This window comes from Cinclus cinclus, chromosome 30 (assembly GCF_963662255.1).
Source record: "Cinclus cinclus chromosome 30, bCinCin1.1, whole genome shotgun sequence".
NCBI lineage: Eukaryota > Metazoa > Chordata > Aves > Passeriformes > Cinclidae > Cinclus > Cinclus cinclus.
Window position 1 is genome coordinate 3157979 of NC_085075.1, and position 21686 is coordinate 3179664.

Sequence of the window (21686 nt, forward strand, 5' to 3'; positions counted from 1 at the left end):
TTTATCCGGCAGCGATTTGAGGGAGGAATACTCCAGCCGAGGGCTGACTTTTTTTTTTTTTTTTTTTTTTAGCGAGGAGGGGAGGAAGGAGGGGAGAAGCAGAGACAGAAAAAAAAAAAATTAAAAATAAAATATAAAATAAAATCGCTGTAATTACCCACGCGCCGCTTTCACCCCCGTTTTTATTTCTTTTTCTTTTCATTTTATTTTTTTTTTGCGGTTTATTTTTTTTTATTTTTAAAATTGTTTTTTCCTTCCCCCCTTTTTTTTTTTTTTATTTATTTTTTTTTTAAATCCCCCCCAGTCAATCCTTGTCCCCCACGTGATTCCCAGGCCAATGAGGATTGAAAATGGCCTTGACGATTCAGACGGTGGCGAACGTCACGGGGGTCAAGTTGTCACCACCGTGGAGCAACAGCGACATCAGCCGGGACCTTCACGTTGGACCGAGCTCCGCTCGCCCTTCCCGCTCCGCTGCTAGCCCGGCACGGCACGGCACGGCACGGCACGGCTAGCAGCGGATACACACAAAAAAAACCCCAAAAAAACAAAAAAAACCCAAAAAGAAACAAACAGCAAAAAGGAAAAAACGAAGGAAAAAATACAAACAATGAAAAATGAAAACAAAAAAAAACAAACAACAAAACAAAACAATAAAAAAAAAAGAAATCGGAACGGAGCAAAAAAGAAAAATAACGAATAAAAACGAAAAAAACAAACAAAACAAAAATACCTACAACAAAAAGGAAAAAACAAAGGAAAAAATACAAACAACGAAAAATGAAAACAAAAAAAAAAAACAAAAAAGAAACAAAACAAAACAATAAAAAAAAAGAAATCGGAACGGAGCAAAAAAGAAAAATAACGAATAAAAACGAAAAAAAACAAAAAACAAAACAAAAAAAACAAACAACAAAAAGGAGAAAACAAAGAAAAAAAACAAACAATGAAAAATGCAAACAAGAAAAAACAAAACAAAAAAGAAACAAAACAAAACAAGATAAAAAAAACAGAAATCGGAACGGAACAAAAAAGAAAAATAACGAATAAAAACGAAAAAACAAAAAACAAAACAAACAACAAAAAGGAAAAAACAAAGGAAAAAATACAAACAACGAAAAATGAAAACGAAAAAAAAAAACAAAACAAAAAAGAAACAAAACAAAACACAAAAAAAAAAAATCGGAACGGGGCAAAAAAGAAAAATAACGAATAAAAACGAAAAAAACAGGAAAAACAAAACAAAAAAAAACTACAAAAAGGAAAAAACAAAGGAAAAAAACAAACAATGAAAAATGCAAACAAGAAAAAACAAAACAAAAAAGAAACAAAATAAAATAAAAAAACAAAAGGAAACAAAAAAGAAAAATAACGAAAAATCCCGAAAAAAACCAAAAACAAAACAAAAAACACAAACAACAAAAAACGAAAAAACAAAGAGAAAAAAAAACAAACAACGAAAAATGAAAACGAAAAAAACAAAACAAAACAAAATAAAAAAAACAGAAAACGGAACGAAACAAAAAAGGAAAATAACGAAAAAACAAAAAAACCAAAACAAAATAAAAAACAAAACAAAAATAGCACAAAATAAAACGAAAAAGAAAAACAGCAAAAAAACCCCGGAAAAACAAAACAAAACGAAACGAAACAAAACAAAAAAAAGAAAAATAACAAAAAACCCGAAAAAACAAAAATCCAAACCAAAACAAAAAAAGAAAAAAAAGAAAAAACCACAACAAAACAAAAAACAAAAAACGAAACAAAAAAGAAAAAACAACAAAAAAACCCGAAAAAACAAAAAAAAAAAACCAAACAAAAAACCCCCAAACAAAACAAAACAAAAAATCCAAAATAAAACAAAACAAAAAAGAAAAAGCAAGAAAAGAAAACCGAAAACACAAAAATAAAAACCCGAAAATCAAAACAAAAAAAGCAAAACAAAACAAAAACGAAAAATAACAAAAAACCCCGAAAAAAATAATAATAAAAAAACAAAAAAACAAAAAGAAAATTTAATTTATTTATTAAATATTTTAATTAATTTTAATTTTAATTTTAATTTTCGTTTTCATTTTCATTTTAATTTCTATTTCTATTTTTAATTTTTATTTTTATTTTCATTTTTATTTTTATTTTCATTTTCATTTTCATTTTTATTTTTATTTTCATTTTCATTTTCATTTTTATTTTTATTTTTATTTTCATTTTCATTTTTTTATTTTTCCCTCCTGGGGGAATTGTAGGGAAAAAAAAAATTAACGTGAAACTCTCCGGGGTTTAATTTAATTTAATTTAATTTAATTTAATTTTATCATTTCCTTGCAATTTTTAAATCCAATTCTGGCAGCGAATTAAGGAATAAATTTAATTTAATTTTTTTTTATTATTTTTTCCGTGCAGCGATTCCCACCCAGGGCAGCTCAAATTTGGGTTTTTTGGGGTTTTTGGGGTTTTTTTCGTGTTTTTTTTTTTTTTTTTTGTTTTTGGTTTTAATTTTTAATATCTCCCACAGAAAATTTAATGAATAAAATTTAATAAATTTATTATTTATGAATTGGAGTTTTTCGCTTTAATAATTTTATTATTCCTCAATCGAGGCGGATTTTGGGATCGAGGAGGATTTTGCATCGTTTGGGGATTGGGAAAATGGGGTAAAAAAAAAACCCAAAAAAACCCAAAAAAAATAAATAAAAAAAAAAGAAAATAAGAAAAATAAAATTAAAAAAAAAAACCAGAAAAAAAAAAGGGGAGAACGGGAAAAAAAAATTGGGGAACAAAGGAAATTAAAAAAAAAAAAATAAAATACAGAGTGGAAAAAAAAAATCAAAAGGAGAGGAAGGAAGAGAAAGGACTCGAGGAGGAAATGAAAAATATTAAAAATGAAAAGAAAAATAATTAAAAAGGAAAATTAAAAGTGAAAAGAAAAATTAAAAATGAAAAGAAAAATTGAAAAGGAAAAGAAAAATTAATTAAAAGTGAAAAGAAAAGATAATTAAAAATGAAAAGAACAATTAATTTAAAAGGAAAAGAAAAATTAAAAATGAAAAGAAAAATTAAAAAGGAAAAGAAAAAATAATTGAAAAGGAAAAGAAAAAATAATTAAAAAGAAAAAGAAAAATTAAAAATGAAAAGAAAAATTTAAAAGGAAAAGAAAAATTAATCAAAAAGGAAAAGAAAAATTAAAAGTGAAAAGAAAAATTAATTAAAAAGGAAAAGAAAAATTAATTGAAAAGGAAAAGAAAAATTAAAAATGGAAAGAAAAATTAAAAAGGAAAAGAAAAAATAAAAAGGAAAAGAAAAAATTAATTAAAAGTGAAAAGAAAAATTAAAACTGAAAAGAAAAATTAAAAAGAAAATAAAAATTCCTTTTATTTATTTATTTTTATTCATTTTTAATGCATTTATTTATTTTTAATTTCTTTTTATTTCTTTCTTTTTATTTATTTTTTATTTTTATTTATTTATTTATTTATTATTTATTTTTCTTTCTTTCTTTTTTATTTATTTTTTAATTTCCTTTTATTTCTTTCTTTTTCTTTATTTACTTCTTTTTATTTCTTTTCATTTCTTTTCATTTCTTTTCTTAAAATTTTTATATATTTTTTTATTCATTATTTTATTTATTTTTATTTGGGTTTTTTATTTATTTGTTTTTATTTATTTGTTTTTATTTTTTTTTTGTTTTGTTTTTTTGTTTTTTTCCGGGGCAATTTCGGCGCCGTTTGGTTCCCACGGGGAAAAAAAAAAAACAAAACCAAAACCAAAAAAAAAAAAAAGGGGAAAATGTGAATAAAAAAGTGAATAAAATGTGAATAAAAATGTGAATTAAAAAGTGGGAAAAAAGTGAATAAAATGTGAATAAAAAGTAAAAAAAAGTGAATAAAATGTGAATAAAAATGTGAATAAAAAGTGAAAAAACAGAGAATAAAATGTGAAGAAAAAGTAAAAATGGTGAATAAATTGTGAATAAAAATGCGAATAAAAAGTGAATAAAAAAGTGAAAAAAGTGAAAAAAATTTGAATAAAAAGTGAATAAAAATGTAAATAAAAAGTTAAAAAAAGTGAATAAAATGTGAATAAAAATGTGAATAAAAATGTGAATAAAAATGTGAATAAAAAGTGAATAAAAAGTGAATAAAAAGTGAATGCGAATAAAAAAATGAAAAAGTGAATAAAAAGGAATAAAAATGTGAATAAAATGTGAATAAAAAAGTGAAAAAAGTGAATAAAATGAGAATAAAAATGCGAATAAAATGTGAATAAAAAGTGAATAAAAATGTGAATAAAATGTGAATAAAATGTGAATAAAAATGCGAATAAAATGTGAATAAAAAAGTGAATAAAAAAGTGAAAAATGTGAATAAAAAGTGAATAAAAATGTGAATAAAATGTGAATAAAAAAGTGAATAAATTTTAATTTTAATTTTTTAATGCCGGTTTCTTTTTTTATTTCCATTTTCCCGTTTAATTTTAATTTTTTAATACCGATTCATTTTTTATTTCCATTTTCCCGTTTAATTTTATTTTTAATACTGATTTAATTTTTATTTTTCATTTCCCCCCCTTTAATTTTATTTTTTTCCACCGCTTTCGTTTTTATTTCCATTTTCCCGTTTAATTTTATTTTTTTAATACCGATTCAATTTTTATTTCCACTTTTTCCGTTTAATTTTATTTTTTTAATACCGATTCATTTTTTATTTCCATTTCTCCCGTTTAATTTTATTTTTCCCGCTGCCGCTTTCATTTTTTATTTCCATTTTTCCCGTTTAATTTTATTTTTTTCCGCTGCCAGTTTCGTTTTTATTTCCACTTTTTCCATTTAATTTTATTTTTTTACCGCCGCTTTCATTTTTATTTCCGTTTTATTCTTTTTAATTGTATTTTTTAATACCGATTTAATTTTTATTTCCATTTCCCCCCCTTTAATTTTATTTTTTTAGCACCGCTTTCATTTTGATTTCCATTGTTTCCGTTTAATTTTATTTTTTTAATAATGATTCAATTTTTTATTTCCATTTTTCCCCTTTAGTTTTTTTTTAACACCGGTTTCGTTTTTATTTCCATTTTCCCGTTTAATTTTATTTTTTTAATACCGATTCAATTTTTATTTCCATTTTCCCGTTTAATTTTATTTTTTTAATACCGATTCAATTTTTATTTCCATTTTCCCGTTTAATTTTATTTTTTTAATACCCATTCAATTTTTATTTCCATTTTTCCCGTTTAATTTTATTTTTTCCGCTGCCGCTTTCATTTTTATTTCCACTTTTCCCTTTTAATTTATTTTTTTTGATACCGGTTTAATTCTTTATTATATCAATGTTCCCATTTAATTTTATTTTTTTAATACTGATTTAATTTTTATTCTCATTTCCCCCTTTAATTTCATTTTTTTTACCACCGCTTTCATTTTTATTTCCATTTTATTCCTTTAATTTATTTTTTCCGCTGCCGGTTTCATTTTTTAAATTCCATTTTCCCGTTTAATTTCATTTTTTTAATACCGGTCTCATTTTTATTTCCATTTTTCCTCTTTAATTTTATTTTTTTAATGCCGCTTTCATTTTTTATTTCAATTTTCCCGTTTAATTTCATTTTTTTGATACCGCTTTATTTTTTATTTCTATTTCCCCCGTTTAATTTCATTTTTTTAATACCGGTTAAATTTTTTTATTTCCATTTTCCTCTTTAATTTTATTTTTTTAATGCCGGTTTCGTTTTTTATTTCCATTTTTCCGTTTAATTTTATTTTTTTCAACACTGGTTTCATTTTTTATTTCAATTTTGCCGTTTAATTTTATTTTTTTAATACCGCTTTAATTTTTATTTCCGTTCCCCCCTTTAATTTTTATTTTTTTATAATTTTCATTCCCATTTTCCCAATTCAATTTTATTTTTTTATCATTTTCATTCCCATTTTTCCCAATTCAATTTTATTTTTTTTTATCATTTTCATTCCCATTTTTTCCCAATTCAATTTAATTTTTTTATCATTTTCATTCCCATTTTTCCCAATCCAATTTTTATTTTTTTATCACTTTCATTCCCATTTTTCCCAATTTAATTTTTATTTTTTTATCATTTTCATTTCCCATTTTTCCCAATTCAATTTAATTTTTGTATCATTTTCATTCCCATTTTTCCCAATCCAATTTTTATTTTTTTATCACTTTCATTCCCATTTTTCCCAATTTAATTTAATTTTTTTATCACTTTCATTCCCATTTTTTCCCAATTCAATTTTTATTTTTTTATCACTTTCATTCCCATTTTTCCCAATTTAATTTTTATTTTTTTATCATTTTCATTCCCATTTTTCCCAATTAATAATAATCTAAAATTATATATAATGATATAAAAAAAATGTAGAATATCCAGAATAAAATCCGAAATAATGGGCACCATTAGAAATAATAATGATAAAAATTAATAAATAACGATAAAAATTAATGAATGATATTAATAAAAAATAAATAATGATCATGATAATGATAATTATGATAATGACAATAATAATAATGATAATAATGATAATGATTATAATAATAGTAATAATAAAAATAAATAAAAATAAATATAAAAGTAAAAGTAAAAGCAAAAGTAAAAATGAAAATAAAATAAAATAAAAATAAAAATAAAATAAAATAAAATAAAAATATGATAATGATAATAGTAATAATAATAATAATAATACCAATAATAATAATACCAATACTATTAATAATAATAATAATAATAATAATAATAATAATGGTTATAATAATGATACAAATACTAATTATAATAATACAAATACTAACAATAATAATAATTATAATAATAGTAATTATGCTAATATCAATAATAATAATTAAAATTAATAATAATAATAGTGATAATAATGATACTAATACGAATGATAATGATAATAATACAAATACTAACACTAATAATAATAATAAATAATAATAATTACACTAATACTAATAATAATAATGATTAATAACAATAATAACACATGTATTTTTATTATTATTATTAATAATAATAATAGTAAAGATGAAGGGCAGAAAATGGGGGAAAATGGGGATGAAAATGGGGGGAAAAAAGGAAAAAATGGGGAAAAAATAAGGAAAAATGGGGGGAAATGGGAAAATTTCATATGGATTTAATTTGGATTTAATTGGGAATTAATTTGCATTTAATCTGGATTTCATTTGGATTTCATTTGGATTTCATTTGCATTTAATTTGGATTTAATTTGGATTTAATTGCAATTTAATTTGGATTTATTTTGGATTTAATTTGGATTTAATTGCAATTTAATTTGGAATTAATTTGGATTTCATTTGGATTTCATTTGGATTTCATTTGTGATTTTTGGGATAATTCTGTGGGATTTCAGTTGCGGGTTTTGGGTTATTTTTGTGTGGTTTTAGTTGTGATTTTTGGGGTTTTTTGGGGTTTTTTTTTGGTTTTTTGGGTTTATTTTGGGTCCATTTTGGGTCCATTTTGGGTCCATTTTGGGTCCATTTTGGGTTTATTTTGGGTTTATTTTGGGTCCATTTTGGGTTTATTTTGGGTTTATTTTGGGTCCATTTTGGGTCCATTTTGGGTCTATTTTGGGTTTATTTTGGGTCCATTTTGGGTCCATTTTGGGTCCATTTTGGGTCCATTTTGGGTTTATTTTGGGTCCATTTTGGGTCCATTTTGGGTCCATTTTGGGTTTATTTTGGGTCCATTTTGGGTCCATTTTGGGTTTATTTTGGGTCCATTTTGGGTTTATTTTGGGTCCATTTTGGGTCCATTTTGGGTCCATTTTGGGTCCATTTTGGGTTTATTTTGGGTCCATTTTGGGTCCATTTTGGGTCCATTTTGGGTCCATTTTGGGTCCATTTTGGGTCCATTTTGGGTCCATTTTGGGTCCATTTTGGGTTTATTTTGGGTCCATTTTGGGTCCATTTTGGGTCCATTTTGGGTCCATTTTGGGTCCATTTTGGGTCCATTTTGGGTTTATTTTGGGTCCATTTTGGGTCCATTTTGGGTCCATTTTGGGTCCATTTTGGGTCCATTTTGGGTTTATTTTGGGTCCATTTTGGGTCCATTTTGGGTTTATTTTGGGTCCATTTTGGGTCCATTTTGGGTTTATTTTGGGTCCATTTTGGGTCCATTTTGGGTCCATTTTGGGTCCATTTTGGGTTTATTTTGGGTCCATTTTGGGTCCATTTTGGGTCCATTTTGGGTCCATTTTGGGTTTATTTTGGGTCCATTTTGGGTCCATTTTGGGTCCATTTTGGGTCCATTTTGGGTTTATTTTGGGTCCATTTTGGGTTTATTTTGGGTCCATTTTGGGTTTATTTTGGGTCCATTTTGGGTCCATTTTGGGTCCATTTTGGGTCCATTTTGGGTCCATTTTGGGTCCATTTTGGGTCCATTTTGGGTTTATTTTGGGTCCATTTTGGGTCCATTTTGGGTCCATTTTGGGTCCATTTTGGGTCCATTTTGGGTTTATTTTGGGTCCATTTTGGGTCCATTTTGGGTTTATTTTGGGTCCATTTTGGGTCCATTTTGGGTTTATTTTGGGTCCATTTTGGGTTCATTTTGGGTCCATTTTGGGTTTATTTTGGGTCCATTTTGGGTTCATTTTGGGTTCATTTTGGGTTCATTTTTTGGTTTTTCTTGTGATGTGGTTCCTGGTTTTATTTGTGGTTTTTGGGGTTATTTTAGGGGTTTTTTGTGATTATTTTTTTTCTGTATTTTGTGAGATTTTTGGTGATTTTTTGGGTTTATTTTGTGGCTTTTTTGGTTTTCTTTTGTTATTTTGTGGTTCTTTTGTGTGTGTCTTTTATTTTGTGAGTTTTTTATTTTTATTTTATTTTATTTCATTTCATTTCATTTTATTTCACTTTATTTTACTTTATTTCATTTTGTTTCATTTCACTTTTTTACTTTATTTCACTTTATTTTATTTTTCTTTGCTTTATTTCATTTTACTTTATTTTATTTTATTTTATTTCACTTTATTTCACTTTATTTTATTTTATTTTACTTTATTTCATTTTACTTTATTGTATTTTATTTCACTTTATTTTATTTATTTTATTTTATTTCATTTTTCTTTATTTTATTTTATTTCATTTCATTTTATTTTATTTTACTTTATTTTATTTTATTTTATTTCATTTCATTTCATTTCACTTTATTTTACTTTATTTTATTTTATTTCACTTTATTTTATTTTATTTCACTTTATTTCATTTTATTTTATTTTATTTTATTTTATTTTATTTTATTTTATTTTATTTTGCTTTATTTTATTTTATTTCACTTTATTTCACTTTATTTCACTTTATTTCACTTTATTTTATTTTATTTTATTTTATTTTACTTTATTTCATTTTACTTTATTTTATTTTATTTCGCTTTATTTCCCTTTATTTCACTTTATTTTACTTTATTTTATTTTATTTTATTTTATTTTACTTTATTTCCCTTTATTTCACTTTATTTTACTTTATTTTATTTTATTTCACTTTATTTTATTTTATTTCACTTTATTTCATTTTATTTTACTTTATTTCACTTTATTTCCCTTTATTTCACTTTATTTTATTTCATTTCACTTTATTTAGTGTTGTTTTTTTTTTTCCGGCTTCCTTTTGGGTTATTTCGTGCTTTTTTTTGTTTGTTTGTTTTTCCCCCTCCTTTTCCAGCGGCTTTTTCAAAGGCTGAGGATCCCACAGCAACACGCGAATAAACAAAATAAATCAAATTTATTTCTCTTTTTTATTCCTTTTCCTCCTCTTTTATCCTTCCAAAACTCCATAAAATCCTCCCCCCGAGCCCGGAATTTGAGTTTTTTACACCAAAAAAAAACTTTGTCCTTTGTCCTCCCGGCGACAAAAAAAAAAAAAAAAAATAAAACCAATAAAAAGTGAGAAAACCCCCCCAAAAAAAACAACAAAAATCGACTTTGTGGCTGTGGGGGTTGAACTTGTTCTGCTTCTCCAAAACTTGACTTTGCAGTTGTGGTTTTTGTATCCTTGACCTAAATTTCGATTTTTTTATTTTTTTTTTTTTCCCCGCTCGTTTTGGGTCGATTTTTGGCGGATTTGAGAAATAAAAATGAGGATGGGGAAAAAAAAAAATAGAAATTAAAAAAAATATATAAATAGGGAGAGAAAGGGAAAAAATTTAAGGTGAAGATTAATGAAGGAATTAAAAGTAGGGGGAAAAAAGAAAGGTCAGAAGTAAAATGAGAATTTATTAAAAAAAGAAAATTAAAATGGGAATAGAAAGAAAAATAGGAAAAATTAAAGGTAAAAAGAAAAAGAGAAATTTAAAAAAAAATTAAAATAAAAATAGGAGGAAAAAAGGGAGTAAAAGAGGAATAAAAATAAAAATAGGAATAAAAAAGGAATTTAGGTTGAATCCATTTCAGGGTTAAATTCCTGCGGTTTTTGGGTTCAATCCCGGCCATTTCAGGGTTAAATTCCTGCGGTTTTTGGGTTCAATCTCTGCCATTCCGGGGTTCAATTCCTGCGGTTTTTGGGTTCAATCCCGGCCATTTCGGGGTTCAATTCCTGCGGTTTTTGGGTTCAATCCCGGCCATTTCAGGGTTCAATTCCTGCGGTTTTTGGGTTCAATCCCGGCCATTTCGGGGTTCAATTCCTGCGGTTTTTGGGTTCAATCCCGCCCATTTCAGGGTTAAATTCCTGCGGTTTTTGGGTTCAATCCCGCCCATTTCGGGGTTCAATTCCTGCGGTTTTTGGGTTCAATCCCGGCCATTTCAGGGTTAAATTCCTGCGGTTTCTGGGTTCAATCCCGGCCATTTCAGGGTTCAATTCCTGCGGTTTTTGGGTTCAATCCCGCCCATTTCGGGGTTCAATTCCTGCGGTTTTTGGGTTCAATCCCGGCCATTCCGGGGTTCAATTCCTGCGGTTTTTGGGTTCAATCCCGGCCATTTCAGGGTTCAATTCCTGCGGTTTTTGGGTTCAATCCCGGCCATTCCGGGGTTCAATTCCTGCGGTTTCTGGGTTCAATCCCGGCCATTCCGGGGTTCAATTCCTGCGGTTTTTGGGTTCAATCCCGGCCATTCCGGGGTTCAATTCCTGATGTTTTTGGGTTCAATCCCGGCCATTCCGGGGTTCAATTCCTGCGGTTTTTGGGTTCAATCCCGGCCATTTCAGGGTTCAATTCCTGATGTTTTTGGGTTCAATCCCGGCCATTTCGGGGTTTAATTCCTGCGGTTTTTGGGGTTCAATCCCGGCCATTCCGGGGTTCAATTCCTGCGGTTTTTGGGTTCAATCCCGGCCATTTCAGGGTTCAATTCCTGCGGTTTTTGGGTTCAATCCCGCCCATTTCAGGGTTCAATTCCTGCGGTTTTTGGGTTCAATCCCGCCCATTTCGGGGTTCAATTCCTGCGGTTTTTGGGTTCAATCCCGGCCATTCCGGGGTTCAATTCCTGCGGTTTTTGGGGTTCAATCCCGGCCATTCCGGGGTTCAATTCCTGCGGTTTTTGGGTTCAATCCCGCCCATTTCAGGGTTCAATTCCTGCGGTTTTTGGGTTCAATCCCGCCCATTTCGGGGTTCAATTCCTGCGGTTTTTGGGTTCAATCCCGGCCATTTCGGGGTTCAATTCCTGCGGTTTTTGGGTTCAATCCCGCCCATTCCGGGGTTCAATTCCTGCGGTTTTTGGGTTCAATCCCGGCCATTTCGGGGTTCAATTCCTGCGGTTTTTGGGTTCAATCCCGGCCATTCCGGGGTTCAATTCCTGCGGTTTTTGGGTTCAATCCCGGCCATTTCGGGGTTCAATTCCTGCGGTTTTTGGGTTCAATCCCGGCCATTTCGGGGTTCAATTCCTGCGGTTTTTGGGTTCAATCCCGGCCATTTCAGGGTTCAATTCCTGCGGTTTTTGGGTTCAATCCCGGCCATTCCGGGGTTCAATTCCTGCGGTTTTTGGGTTCAATCCCGGCCATTTCGGGGTTCAATTCCTGCGGTTTTTGGGTTCAATCCCGGCCATTCCGGGGTTCAATTCCTGCGGTTTTTGGGTTCAATCCCGGCCCATTTCGGGGTTCAATTCCTGCGGTTTTTGGGTTCAATCCCGCCCATTTCAGGGTTCAATTCCTGCGGTTTTTGGGTTCAATCCCGCCCATTTCGGGGTTCAATTCCTGCGGTTTTTGGGTTCAATCCCGGCCATTCCGGGGTTCAATTCCTGCGGTTTTTGGGGTTCAATCCCGGCCATTCCGGGGTTCAATTCCTGCGGTTTTTGGGTTCAATCCCGCCCATTTCAGGGTTCAATTCCTGCGGTTTTTGGGTTCAATCCCGCCCATTTCGGGGTTCAATTCCTGCGGTTTTTGGGTTCAATCCCGGCCATTTCGGGGTTCAATTCCTGCGGTTTTTGGGTTCAATCCCGCCCATTCCGGGGTTCAATTCCTGCGGTTTTTGATCCCGGCCATTTCGGGGTTCAATTCCTGCGGTTTTTGGGTTCAATCCCGGCCATTCCGGGGTTCAATTCCTGCGGTTTTTGGGTTCAATCCCGGCCATTTCGGGGTTCAATTCCTGCGGTTTTTGGGTTCAATCCCGGCCATTTCGGGGTTCAATTCCTGCGGTTTTTGGGTTCAATCCCGGCCATTTCAGGGTTCAATTCCTGCGGTTTTTGGGTTCAATCCCGGCCATTCCGGGGTTCAATTCCTGCGGTTTTTGGGTTCAATCCCGGCCATTCCGGGGTTAAATTCCCAGGAAATTCCCGATTTTTCCCGGTGTTTTCCCCCCCTGTCCCGAGGGGAAGCCCCGGGCCCCAAGCACCGCTGGGATCCTTTAAGGGAGGGAATTCCTATAAAAAATTCCAATAAAAGCGATGGAGACCGGGCCTGGCGGGGATTTTATTCCTCACAAATTCCCGCAGCAGCTCCCGCTTTGCTCCCGCTCTCAACTCCTTTGGTTTTCCCGTTGCTTTGAGAGGTTTTCCACCTTTTTCCCTTTTTTCCCCCATTATTTTCCACCTTTTTCCCCCTTTTTTTTTCCATTATTTTCCACTTTTTCCCGGTTTTTTTGCCATTATTTTCCACTTTTTCCCTTTATTTTCCCATATTTTCCACCACTTTCCCATTTTTCCCCCCCATTTTCCACGTTTTTCCGCTTTCCCCCCCCAATTTTCCACTTTTTCCCCCTTTTTTTTTCCCACTATTTTCCACCTTTTCCCCTTTTTTCCCTCTATTTTCCACCATTTTCCCATTTTTTCCCATTATTTTCCACTTTTTTCCCGGTTTTTTTCCCCCCATTTTCCTCTGTTTTCCGGGTTTTTTCCCACTATTTTCCACTTTTTTTCCCGTTTTTTTTTCCCATTATTTTCCACCTTTTCCCCTTTTTCCCCCCCATTTTCCACGTTTTTCCCGTTTTTTTTCCCCCCACTGTTTTCCACTTTCCCCCGGTTTTTTTCCCATTGTTTTCCGCCTTTTCCCTTTTTTCCCATTATTTTACGCTTTTTTTCCCGCTTTTTTCCCCATTATTTTCCACCATTTTCCCATTTTTTCCCACTGTTTTCCACCTTTTTTTCCCTTTTTTCCCATTATTTCCCACTTTTTTCCGCTTTTTCCCCCCATTATTTTCCACCTTTCCCCTTTCCCCCCCCCCCATTTTCCCCTTTTTCCCGGTTTTTTTCCCATTATTTTCCACCTTTTCCCCTTTTTTTCCTCCCATTTTCCACTTTCCCCGGTTTTTTTCCCATTATTTTCCGCCTTTTTCCCTTTTTTTTCCCATTATTTTCCACTTTTTTCCGCTTTTTTCCCATTATTTCCCCCTTTTCCCCTCTTTTTTTCCCACTACTTTTCACCTTTTTTCCGCTTTTTTTCCACTTTTTTTCCCCCATTATTTTCCACCTTTTCCCTTTTTCTTTCCCCCCATTTTCCACTTTTTTCCCCACTAATTTTCACCTTTTTTCCTCTTTTTTTCCCCACTATTTTCCACTTTTTTTCCCTTTTTCCCTCCATTATTTTCCGCTTTTTCCCCTTTTTTTTCCCCCCACTAAATTCCTTTTTCCCCCGTTTTTTCCCCCCATTTCCCACCTTTTTTCCAGCTTTTTCCCCCACTATTTTTCACCTTTTCCCCGTTTTTTTCCCCCTTTTTCCCGTTTTTTTCCCCCTTCCTTTCCTCTTCTTCTTCCCCTCCTTTTTCCCGACCCCAAAAAAAAGAAAAAAAATCCAAAAAAAAAAAAAAAAAAAAAGTCCAAATAAACCAGGATATGAAATAAAACTTTACAAACAAAACCGGGATTTTTTACCCCAAATCCCGACTGCGGAGATGGATTTTTTAATTTTATTTTTTATATTTTTTTAATATTTTTTTTTTTACGCGATAAAATATTGGGGATTTTAGTTTTGGGTGGAAATTCTCTTTTTTCGGGTTAGGTTTGGGATTTTTTGGGGTTGAAAGCTGCGGAGAATGGGAATTGCCGCGTGCCTGAAGGAGAATAAAAATAAAAAATAAAAAATAAAAAATAAAAAATAAAAAATAAAAAATAAAAATAAAAATAAAAATAAAAGTAAAAATAAAAATAAAAGTAAAAATAAAAATAAAATAAAAATAAAAATAAAAATAAAAATAAAAATAAAAATAAAAATAAAAATAAAAATAAAAATAAAAATATAAAATAAAATAAAATAAAATAAAATAAAATAAAATAAAATAAAATAAAATAAAATAAAATAAAAATAATAATAATAATAAAAAGGAAACACGAGATGTCGGGGAGAGGTGAAAAAAAAAATTAAAATGCAGGAAAAAAAAATTAAATTAAAGTCCACGGAGTAAAAGTCCTTAAAATTTAGGGGGTAAAAAGGCCAAAAAAAAAAAAAAAATTAAAAATTATATAAAATAAGGAAAAAAATGAGGGGGGGAAGGAAAAAAAATAAAGGGAAATAAAGGAAATTAAGGAAAATAAAGGGAAATAAAGGGAAATAAAGGAAAATAAAGGAAATTAAGGAAAATAAAGGGAAATAAAGGGAAATAAAGGAAAATAAAGGAAATTAAGGAAAATAAAGGGAAATAAAGGGAAATAAAGGGAAATAAAGGAAATTAAGGAAAATAAAGGGAAATAAAGGGAAATAAAGGAAAATAAAGGAAAATAAAGGGAAATAAAGGAAAATAAAGGGAAATAAAGGAAATTAAGGAAAATAAAGGGAAATTAAGGAAAATAAAGGAAAATAAAGGGAAAATAAGAAACAAATCAGAAAAAAATAAAGAGAAAATTCAGGAAAAACAGGAAAAAAAATAAGAAGAAAAAATCGGAAAAAATAGGAATAAAATAAGAATTTTTAAAGAAATTAAGAAAAATATTAAAACAGCAAAAAAATTTTGGTGGATTTTTGGGGGAGTTTTGGGGATTTTTGGGGATTTTTGGGGGGAGTTTTGGGGGATTTTTGGGGGAATTTTGGGGGATTTTTTGGGGGGATTTTGGGGATTTTGGGGGGATTTTTGGGGGAGTTTTGGGGATTTTACGGGGAATTTTGGGGGAGTTTTGGGGGGATTTTTGGGGGATTTTTGGGGAATTTGGGGGAATTTTGGGGAATTTTGGGGGGATTTTTGGGGAATTTTGGGGGAGTTTTGGGGGGATTTTTGGGGGATTTTGAGGGATTTTGGGGGGATTTTTGGGGGACTTTTGGGGCATTTTTTGGGGAATTTTTGGGGGAGTTTTGGGGGAATTTTGGGGAATTTTTGGGGGGATTTTTGGGGAATTTTTGGGGGAGTTTTGGGGCATTTTTGGGGAATTTTGGGGGAGTTTGGGGGGAATTTTTGGGGGGATTTTTGGGGGATTTTGAGGGATTTTGGGGGGATTTTGGGGGAGTTTTGGGAGAATTTTTTGGGGGATTTTTTGGGGGAATTTTGGGGGATTTTGGGGGGGATCTTGGGGGGGATTTTTGTGTTATTTTTTCAGGGTTTTTTGTGGGATTTTTGGGGTATTTTTGGGGTATTTTCCTGGGGATTTTTATGGTATTTTTGTGGTATTTTTTAGGATTTTCGTGGGATTTCTGCGGGATTTTTTTGAGGATTTTTAATGGGATTTTTCTATTATTTTTCTGAGGATTTTCCCGTTATTCTTCCTGCTACTTTTCCATTATTTTCCTGACTATTTTTTACCTTTTCCTTCATTTTTTTAAAAATTTATTTCTTTTTGTTTTGGATACTTTCCTACTATTCCCAAACCCTTTTAACACCATTCTGACCACACACACACACACATATATATATATATTTATTTATTTTATTTATTTTTTTTTTTTTAACTCCATCATTCCCAAACATTTCACTCCTAATTTCTCACAACTCCCGCGGGGATTTATTTATTTAATTAATTAATTAATTATTTAATTAATTTTTTTTTTTTCTTTCTTTTAAAATCTCATTTCCCCCTTCCCCATTTTTCACCCTCCTTCACCCCCACTTTTACCCACCCGGATATTTTCACATCTCCTTTCAATATTTCCCCGTTATATTTTATTTTTTTATTTATTTATTTTTTAAATCCTGGCCCAGTTTATTCCCTTTTTATTTTATTTTGGGGTTCACAAGAGGGGGTTCCCGGAGAAGAATTGCAGGCGGTCCCGGCTCAGTTTCTTCTCCTTCATGCGCCGGTTCTGGAACCAGATTTTCACCTGGCGGTCGCTCAGGTGCAGCAGCCTCGAGAGCTGCAGCCGCTTCTCTTTGCTGATGTAAACGTTGAAGAAAAATTCGCGCTCCAGCTCCCGAATCTGGAATTTGGAGTAGGGAATTTGGAGTAGGGGCAGCGCTTCTTGCGGGGACGGGGAGCGGCTGGGGAAAAAAGAAATGGGGGGAAAAATGGGGTTTAGGGGGGAGAAAATGGGAAAAAAATGGGGTTTAGGGGGAAAAAATGAGGTTTAGGGGGGAAAAATTGGGGAAAAATTGGGGTTTAGGGGGGAAAAATTGGGGGAAAAATGGGGTTTAGGGGGGAAAAATGGGATTTAAGGGGAAAAATGGGGGGAAAATGGGGTTTAGGGGGGAAAAATGGGATTTAAGGGGAAAAATGGCGTTTAGGGGGGAAAATTGGGGAAAAAATGGGGTTTAGGGGGGAGAAAATGGGGTTTGGGGGTTTGGGATTTGGGGGTTTGGGATCTGGAATTTGGAGTAGGGGCAGCGCTTCTTGCGGGGACGGGGAGCGGCTGGGGAAAAAAGAAATGGGGGGAAAAATGGGGTTTAGGGGGGAGAAAATGGGGTTTAGGGGGGAAAAATGGGGTTTAGGGGGGAAAATTGGGGAAAAATGGGGTTTAGGGGGAAAAATTGGGGGAAAAATGGGGTTTAGGGGGGAAAAATGGGATTTAAGGGGAAAAATGGGGGGAAAATGGGGTTTAGGGGGGAAAAATGGGATTTAAGGGGAAAAATGGCGTTTAGGGGGGAAAATTGGGGAAAAAATGGGGTTTAGGGGGGAGAAAATGGGGTTTGGGGGTTTGGGATTTGGGGGTTTGGGATCTGGAATTTGGAGTAGGGGCAGCGCTTCTTGCGGGGACGGGGAGCGGCTGGGGAAAAAAGAAATGGGGGGAAAATGGGGTTTAGGGGGGAGAAAATGGGGTTTAGGGGAAAAAATGGGGTTTAGGGGAAAAAATGGAAAAAAATGGGGTTTAGGGGGAAAAAATGAGGTTTAGGGGGGAAAAATTGGGAAAAATGGGGTTTAGGGGGGAAAAATGGGATTTAAGGGGAAAAATGGGGGGAAAATGGGGTTTAGGGGGGAAAATTGGGATTTAAGGGGAAAAAATGGCGTTTAGGGGGGAAAATTGGGGAAAAAATGGGGTTTAGGGGGAAGAAAATGGGGTTTGGGGGTTTGGGATTTGGGGGTTTGGGATCTGGAATTTGGAGTAGGGGCAGCGCTTCTTGCGGGGACGGGGAGCGGCTGGGGAAAAAAGAAATGGGGGGAAAATGGGGTTTAGGGGGGAAAATTGGGGAAAAAATGGGGTTTAGGGGGGAAAAATTGGGATTTAAGGGGAAAAAATGGGGTTTAGGGGGGAAAATGGGGCATAAATGGGGTTTAGGGGAAAAATGGGATTTAGGGAGGGAAAAATGGGAATTAGGGGTGAGAAAATTGGGGTTTAGGGGAAAAAATGGGGTTTAGGGGGTGGAAATTGGGATTTAAGGGTTTGGGGTTGGGGTTTGGAGAAGCGACAGCGATGATTTTGTGTTCTGGGATCGCCTGGAAAAGGGAAAATTTGGGGTTTGGGAGGGAATTTGGGATTTTGGGGGAGAGAATTTGGGGTTTGGGGGAGGGAATTTGGGGTTTGGGGGAGGGAATTTGGGATTTTGGGAGGGAATTTGGGGTTTGGGGGAGGAAATTTGGGATTTTGGGAGGGAATTTGGGATTTTGGGGGAGGGAATTTGGGGTTTGGGGGAGAGAATTTGGGATTTTGGGGAGGGAATTTGGGGTTTGGGGGAGAGAATTTGGGATTTTGGGGAGGGAATTTGGGATTTTGGGAGGGAATTTGGGATTTTGGGGAGAGAATTTGGGATTTTGGGGAGAGAATTTGGGGTTTGGGGGAGGAAATTTGGGATTTTGGGGAGGGAATTTGGGGTTTGGGGAGAGAATTTGGGGTTTGGGGGAGAGAATTTGGGATTTTGGGGGAGAGGAATGGGGGGTTTGGGGAGAGAATTTGGGATTTTGGGAGGGAATTTGGGATTTTGGGAGAGAATTTGGGATTTTGGGAGGGAATTTGGGATTTTGGGAGGGAATTTGGGGTTTTGGGAGGGAATTTGGGATTTTGGGGAGAGAATTTGGGATTTTGGGGAGGAAATTTGGGATTTTGGGGAGGGAATTTGGGGTTTGGGGGAGGGAATTTGGGATTTTGGGAGGGAATTTGGGATTTTGGGAGGGAATTTGGGATTTTGGGGGAGAGAATTTGGGATTTTGGGGAGGAAATTTGGGATTTTGGGAGGGAATTTGGGATTTTGGGAGGGAATTTGGGGTTTGGGGAGGGAATTTGGGATTTTGGGGAGAGAATTTGGGGTTTTGGGAGGGAATTTGGGATTTTGGGAGGGAATTTGGGGTTTGGGGAGGGAATTTGGGATTTTGGGGAGAGAATTTGGGGTTTGGGGGAGAGAATTTGGGATTTTGGGGGAGAGGAATGGGGGGTTTGGGGAGAGAATTTGGGATTTTGGGAGGGAATTTGGGATTTTGGGGGAGGGAATTTGGGATTTTGGGGAGGAAATTTGGGATTTTGGGAGGGAATTTGGGGTTTGGGGGAGAGAATTTGGGATTTTGGGAGGGAATTTGGGGTTTGGGGAGAGGAATGGGGGGCCCGAACAATGAAAATAAATAATCCCAAAAAGGGATCGTTAATCCCCAAAATTCATTAATATCCCAAAACCAAACCAACAACCCCAAAAGGAATAAATGCCCCAAATAAAGAAAAAATAACCCCAAAAAAATGAATAAATAACCCCAAAAGATGAATAAATAACCCAAAAAAATGAATAAATAACCCCCAAAAAATGAACAAATAACCCCAAAAAATGAACAAATAACCCCAAAAAATTGATAAATAACCCCAAAAAATGAATAAATAACCCCCAAAAAAATGAATAAATATCCCCAAAAAAATGAACAAATAACCCCAAAAAATGAATAAATAAGCCCAAAAAATGAACAAATAACCCCAAAAAAATGAACAAAAAACCCCAAAATTGAACAAAATAACCCCAAAATGAACAAAAAAACCCCAAAATTGAACAAAAAACCCCAAAAAATGAATAAATAGCCCCCAAAAAATTAATAAATAGTCCCAAAAAATTAACAAATAACCCCAAAAAAATGAACAAAATAACCCCAAAAAAATGAACAAAAAAAACCCCAAAATTGAACAAAAAAACCCAAAATTGAACAAAAAAACCCCAAAAAATGAACAAAAAAACCCAAAATTGAACAAAATAACCCCAAAATGAACAAAAAAACCCAAAATTGAACAAAAAAACCCCAAAAAATGAACAAAAAACCCCAAAATTGAACAAAATAACCCCAAAAAGGCGCGGGGGAGCCCAGGAATTCGGATTTTTGGGGTGGAATTTTTGGGGTTTTTTTTGTATTTTTATTTTTTTGGGAGATTTTGGGGGGATTTTTTTGGGGGGGATTTTTTTTTGTTTTTTTGGGGGGATTTTTTGGGGGGATTTTTCTTCTGGGATTTTTTTTTATTATTTTTTTTTATTTTTTTGAGGGGGGATTTTTTTGGGATTTTTTATTTTTCTGGGATTTTTTTCTGGGATTTTTTGGGGGGATTTTTTTTTAAATTTTATTTTTTTGGGGGGGACTTTTTGGGGGATTTTTTCGGGGGGAATTTTTTGGGATTTTTATTTGGAGGGGAATTTTTTGGGGGGATTTTTTTTTTGGGAATTTTTTTCTTAATTTTTTTGGGGGAGATTTTTTTGGGGGAATTTTTTTTTCTGGGATTTTTTTTTTTTTAAATTTTTTTTGGGGGAGATTTTTTTGAGGGTTTTTTTTGGGGAGGATTTTTTTTTATTTTATTTTTTTGGGGGTAGATTTTTTTTGAGGGTTTTTTTTTGGGGAGGATTTTTTTTATTTTATTTTATTTTTTGGGGGGTAGATTTTTTTTGAGGGTTTTTTTGGGGGAGGATTTTTTTTATTTTACTTTTTGGGGGGTAGATTTTTTTTGAGGGTTTTTTTGGGGGAGGATTTTTTTTATTTTATTTTTTTGGGGGTAGATTTTTTTTGAGGGTTTTTTTTGGGGAGGATTTTTTTTATTTTATTTTATTTTTTTGGGGGGTAGATTTTTTTTGAGGGTTTTTTTTGGGGAGGATTTTTTTTATTTCATTTTATTTTTTTGGGGGTAGATTTTTTTTGAGGGTTTTTTTTGGGGAGGATTTTTTTTTATTTTATTTTTTTGGGGGGGGTGGATTTTTTTTTTTTCATCCAAGGCGGGCTCGGGGATCGAAAGCAGCGCGGGTTAGGCCGGGATTAAAAGGAGCGGAAATTTAAAACCGGTTTTAACCAAATCCGGGTCGCGGAGCCGAGGGGGAAAATTCGGGAAAAACGAGATTGGGGGAAAAAAAAACAAAAAACAAACCAAAAACAACAACAAAAAAAAATCCCAGGAAAATAAAAATATCCCAAAATATCCCAAAAAAGTCACCCCTGGAATCGTCACCAGGAGCTCGAGTGGGGTGGGAGGAAAATCAAGAGAGGTGAAAAATGAAATAAATGAAAAGGAAATGAAAAGGAAATGAAAAGGAAATGAAAAGTAAATGAAAAGGAAATTAAAAGGAAATTAAAAGGAAATTAAAAAGAAATTAAAAGGAAATGAAAAGGAAATTAAAAGGAAATTAAAAGGAAATTAAAAGGAAATGAAAAAGAAATTTAAAAGAAATTAAAAGGAAATGAAAAGGAAATGAAAAAGAAATCAAAATGAAATTAAAAAGAAATTAAAAGGAAATTAAAAGGAAATTAAAAGGAAATGAAAAGGAAATTTAAAGGAAATTAAAAAGAAATTAAAAGGAAATGAAAAGGAAATTTAAAGGAAATTAAAAAGAAATTAAAAGGAAATTAAAAGGAAATTAAAAGGAAATTTAAAGGAAATTTAAAAGAAATTAAAAGGAAATCAAAAGGAAATGAAAAGGAAATTTAAAGGAAATTAAAAAGAAATTAAAAGGAAATGAAAAAGAAATTAAAAAGAAATTAAAAGGAAATTAAA

At 32.6% G+C, this 21686-nt stretch overlaps 1 protein-coding gene across 1 annotated transcript in view; it reads right to left on the reverse strand.

Moving 5' to 3' along the window:
• Window positions 1–15865: 15865 nt before the first annotated feature.
• LOC134054991 (homeobox protein Hox-C11-like) overlaps window positions 15866–21686 on the reverse strand; it is an 11214-nt gene continuing 5393 nt past the window's right edge. Inside the window, exons 2-3 of the mRNA XM_062511085.1 lie at window positions 17860–17887; window positions 15866–16752 (exon numbers count right to left, since the gene is read on the reverse strand). Coding sequence (XP_062367069.1) covers window positions 16548–16752; window positions 17860–17887 — 233 coding nt within the window. The 3' untranslated portion in view covers window positions 15866–16547. The remainder of the gene's footprint in view (window positions 16753–17859; window positions 17888–21686) is intronic.